Raw genomic sequence first — 5,422 nt, forward strand, 5'->3', positions numbered from 1 at the left:
AAATTAGCCGGGCGTGGTGGCGGGTGCCTGTAGTCCCAGCTACTTGGGAGGCTGAGGCAGGAGAATGGCGTGAACCCGGGAGGTGGAGTTTGCAGTGAGCCGAGATCATGCCACTGCACTTCTGCCTGAGAGACAGTGAGACTCCGTTTAAAGGAAAAAAAAAAAAGAAAATAATAAAACTTTATTTCAAGACAATAAAGATCTACCTGAATGAAGAAACTGATAATATAAAGTTACCAATTCTCTCAAAACTGTTCCAGAAATTCAATACAACCCTGAGAAACAATAACCTGAAAACACTAGAAAAAGACACAATCTGAAAGGTACTGCCTGTAATCCTGGCTACTCAGGAAGCTGAGCCCAGGAGTTCAAGACCAGCCTGGGCAACATAGCCAGATCCCATCTCTTAAAAAAAAATAGTAATAATAAATAAAAAGAATGTGTGGGTTAGCCTTGGAGAGTATTTAAGAGTAACAAGGATTGGCTATGAGATAACTGATGAAGCCAACATAAAAGTGAAGATCAGAGTAAGAAGAGAACCAAAGTCCAGAGAGAATAGAGAAAGAGAATCTAAGAGGGCCCAATACTCAAGCACAAACTAGGAAAACTCTGTGCTGAATTGTGAGTTCATACTAAAGGGAGGTTAAGAGTGTAGCTCTGGAGTCAGAACATCTCAGTTCAAATCCTGCCTGCGCCAAATCAGCTGATGTCAGAGAAATGATTTAGCTGATCCTAGTCTCCACTTCCTCATCTGAAAAACAGAAACTCTCAGATTCTGTCTCATAGGGTGTGATGAGGGTTAAATAGGAAAATTCTTGGCTGGGCACGGTGGCTCATGCCTGTAATCCCGTGACTTTTGGGAGGCTAAGGCAGAAGAATTGCTTGAGGCCCAGACTTCAAGAGTAGCCTGGGCAATATAGCAACACCCCGTCTCTACAAAAAAATTAATAAATTAGCCAGACATTATAGCGTGAGCCTGTAGTTCCAGCTACTTTGCAGAACTGCTTGAGCCCAGGAGTTTAAGGCTACAGTGAGCTACGATGGTGCCACTGCACTCCAGCCTGGGCGACAGAGCAAGATCCTGTCTCTTAAAAAAGGGGAAAAGTTCTATAAAGCACTTGGCACAGTGCTAGACAGTACATAAGAGATCGGTAAATTGTGGGCCATCATCAGTTATCATAGGGTCACTGTTGTATTTGAAAATTAGGAATGAAAGGAGTGACCTTACAATGGTTTCTGTGCTGTGATACAGAGAAACCTACCACAGGGACTCAAACAGTAAAATGAAATGATGTTTTTTTGTTTGTTTGTTTTTTTGAGATGGGGTCTCGCTCTGTCATCCAGTCCGGAGTACAGTGGTGTGATCTTGGCTCACTGCAACCTCCACCTCCCAGGCTCAAGCGATTCTCCTACCTCATCCTCCTGAGTAGCTGGGATTATAGGCGCCTGCCACCACACCCAGCTAATTTTGTTATTTTTAGTAGAGATGGGGTTTCACCATGATGGCCAGGCTGGTAACTCCTGACCTCAAGTGATCTGCCTGCCTAGACCTCCCAAAAGGGAATGATGTTATCAGGTGATGATGAAGATGTGGAGCACTGGAAGCTTTCACATGTCCATGGTCAGAAAGTGAAATGGTACATTCTGCAGAACTGCTGGGCAGTTTCTTTTAAAGTTGAACATGGTCACACAGGGTAGCTCATGCCTATAATCCCAGCACTTTGGGAGGCCAAGGAGGGGAGATCAGTGTAGGCCACGAGTTCAAGATGAGCCTGGGCAACACAGTGAGACCCCATCTCTACGAAAGATAATAAAGAAGAAAAGAAAGCTGAATATACAACCTACTCCATGACCTGATGTGTACACACATTAGAGTATATTCTAACAGAATTTACTGTTAACAGAAAATTCAGAAACCAGTATTTACATCCACCAGAAAATATGAACAATAATACTCTCAGCAACATCCTTCATAATATCCAAAAACTGAAAACATCAGGAACATCCATCAGCAGAGTAATGGACAAATGAATGGCAGTTTCACACACAATGAGAAACTACAACATTGAGAATGAACCAACTCCGACTGTATATAAACACGTGAAAAGAATAACACAGACGTGATGATCAAAAGACAGATATGTCAGAGAACACACGGTGCAGTTCAACAACAGCCAACCAATCTGTGCTCCTGAAGTCTAAATACGAGCGAATAGTATTAAAGAGGCTGGCCGGGCGCGGTGGCTCAAGCCTGTAATCCCAGCACTTTGGGAGGCCGAGGCGGGCGGATCACAAGGTCAGGAGATCAAGACCATCCTGGCTAACACGGTGAAACCCCGTCTCTACTAAAAAATACAAAAAACTAGCCGGGCGAGGTGGTGGGCGCCTGTAGTCCCAGCTACTCGGGAGACTGAGGCAGGAGAATGGCGTGAACCCGGGAGGCGGAGCTTGCAGTGAGCTGAGATCCGGCCACTGCACTCCCACCTGGGCCACAGAGTGAGACTCCGTCTCAAAAAAAAAATTTAAAAAAAGAATTAAAGAGGCTATCGAGGGCATAAAACCCTGATGAGGAGCTGGATATCGCCTATGTATTGATGTAGGTGGCAGTTACTTTGGTTTATACATAAGCAAAAATTCACTGAGTGGACTTCTGTCTTTTTTTTTTTTTTTTTTTTTGAGACAGTGTCTCCTTTTGTCGCCTAGGCTGGAGTGCAGTGGCACGATCTCGGCTCACTGCAAGCTCCGCTTCCTGAGTTTAAGTGATTCTCCTGCCTCAGCCCCCCGAGTAGCTGGGACTACAGGTGTGCACCACCATGCCTGGCTAATTGTTTCATATTTTTAGTAGAGACGGGATTTCGCCATGCTAGCCAGGCTGGTCTCAAACTCCTGACCTCAGGAGATCTGCCCGCCTCAGCCTCCCAAAGTGCTGGGATTACAGGCGTGAGCCACCACACCCGGCTTCAGTGAATGGACTTCTTAAGATTTTTGCACAACACAGCATATGAGTTATAGCTTATTCAAAAAGTGAAAGAGATGGACGCTTATTATAATGCCCAGGCTGGTCTCGAACTCCTAGCCTGAAGCAATCCTCCCATCTCAGCCTCCAGAGTAGCTGGGATTAGACGCATCTGGCTTCCATTTCAGGGTTATTAATTGACTTGACTGCATTATTGTTGTATCTCAGAGAATACGGAAGCCCAAGGAGAGAGTCACAGAGGGAGTGGCCAGTAAGTGGAGCAGTCAGAACACACATAACATTTATCGATAAAGCTGTCTTGCACCGTGCAGTTCGAGGTGCCTCACAGCAATTACAACAGTAACATCAAAGATCACTGATCACAGATCACCGCAACAGATGTAATATTCATAAAAGACATTTGAAATACTGCAAGAATTACCAAAATGTGACACAGACAAAAAGTGAGCACAGGCTGTTGGAAAAATGGTTGGGACAGACTTGCTCAATTCAGGGTTGCCACAAACATTCAACTTCTAAAAATACAGTGACTGCTAGGTGAGTAAAGCAAAGTGCAATGAAACAAAGCTATGCCTTTTTTGCCACATAGTGTCCCATTTTACTCACGAGAAAACTGAGGCACTTTTCTGCACTGGCATGGGTATAAAGAAATAAAAAATTCTAAAAAGAAAATTAAAGCACAGAGGAGTTCAGTACTTTGCCCAGGAACACACAGCTGACAAGGAATAGAGCTAGGATTGGACTCTGAGGCATCAGACCTTGGTCTCCCCAGTGCTGTGCTCAGAGGAAATGGAGAACACCCCTGTATGGTGCCAGGAGTCTCAAAACAAGGAGGCTATAAAGAAGAATGGGAGAGATGAGTGGAAGAACTCAATCCTAAGGGAACCGGGCAGCAGAGTGAGGGGTCGACGTGGTGACTCCATACTTCGACATTTCATGAACCACTGAAAAATAAAAAACTGGGAGGGAACTCCAAACAGCAATTTTGTCACATACAGACATTTGCACAAACATCAAAATCAACACTTCACAAAAGAAAGAACTTTTATCAAGAAAAAAATGCAACAAACAGCATCTCACAACGAAGGTATATCTGTTAAACTGAATGAATGAATTTTCTGAGGTGTTCATTGCAATGGCCCTATTATCCTTACTCACCGAGGATGGGGATGCTGGGAAAATTAAATGAGAAGAGTATCAACAGAGAAACAACAAAAATATGTAGGAAGTAGTAGTACCAAGGCATGTGTGAGCCTCAGAGAACGAGAACTAGATGGTCACTTCATTCCACACAATAGCTAAGCCAGAAAAAGCCACTATGAAAAGACAGTGACAGGAGCAGACCCATAAAGGGAAGCCAGCACAAGATACCCAGTGTTAGTCCCACAAGGGGCCTGGCTGCAAATCCTGCCCTTGGATTCTACAAAACATCCCCGTTTCCTGGTAACGCATCCCTCTCCTTTGGCTGTGACCAAAAGCAAACTACATTTCTTAGCCGACCCTTTCTAAGTCAGACACAAAGAGATCAGGAAGAATCAAGTGAGTCAAAATGATGAGGCCAGGCGTGGTGGCTCACGCCTGTAATCCCAACACTTTGAGAGGCCAAGGTGGGCAGATCACCTGAGGTCGGGAGTTTGAGAGCAGCCTGACCAACATGGAGAAACCCCATCTCTACTGAAAATATAAAATAAGCTGAGTGTGGGGGCACATGCCTGTAATCCTAGCTACTCTGGAGGCTGAGGCAGGAGAATCACTTGAATCTGGGAGGCGGAGGTTGTGGTGAGCCAAGATCGCGCCATTGCACTCCAGCCTGGGCAACAAGAGCAAAACTGTATCTCACAAAAAAAAAAAAAGAAAAAAAAAAAAATTGAGTCAGGCTTTGGCAAACAGGAGGGCTGGGTCCCAAGACCTATTCCACTAGCCCGGCCTGAAGCCAGAATGAAGCTGAATTAGGCTAGAATGAAGCTGCTTTCAGGTGCCCCTGATGTTGGAGAGGAGAGGACAGGCCTTACCCAGTGCGACCAGAAGCCCACAGGTCTCCAGCATCACCTCCACGTACAAGGCCCTCTGGGTCACGTCCAACTGCCCCCACTCCTCCTGGGTAAATGTCACAGCCACGTCCTCGAAGGTCACAGACTCCTGAAAAGTCAAACAGAGCCAGTAATGTTTCCTTTGCAACTGTGGATAGGATTAGAACCTGTCACTCCAGCACTGCAAAAGATGCACAGAGAATCAAAGGCCAAATCACCAAGCACCTCCAAAGGGCCAAGATCTGTGCTAGGATCCAGGGGAATGTGGACACTGCCTTGCATGGATTACAGCAGCGAAGAGGAGACAGAAGAGGTTGAGGCAGGAGAATTGCTTGAACCTGGGAGGTGGAGGCTGCAGTGAGTTGAGGTCGTGCCACTGCACTCCAGCCTGGCAACACAGCAAGACTCCATCTTA

At 45.6% G+C, this 5,422-nt stretch overlaps 1 protein-coding gene across 3 annotated transcripts in view; it reads right to left on the reverse strand.

Moving 5' to 3' along the window:
- ZNF460 (zinc finger protein 460) overlaps nt 1-5,422 on the reverse strand; it is a 15,250-nt gene that overhangs the window by 4,726 nt on the left and 5,102 nt on the right. For all 3 annotated transcript variants that reach the window (XM_011932406.1, XM_011932405.1, XM_011932407.1), the window contains exon 2: nt 4,990-5,116. In XM_011932406.1, the coding sequence (XP_011787796.1) occupies nt 4,990-5,023 (34 nt within the window). In that variant the 5' untranslated portion in view covers nt 5,024-5,116. The remainder of the gene's footprint in view (nt 1-4,989; nt 5,117-5,422) is intronic.

Source organism: Colobus angolensis, unplaced genomic scaffold (genome assembly GCF_000951035.1).
Source record: "Colobus angolensis palliatus isolate OR3802 unplaced genomic scaffold, Cang.pa_1.0 Scaffold96, whole genome shotgun sequence".
Classification (NCBI taxonomy): Eukaryota; Metazoa; Chordata; class Mammalia; order Primates; family Cercopithecidae; genus Colobus; species Colobus angolensis.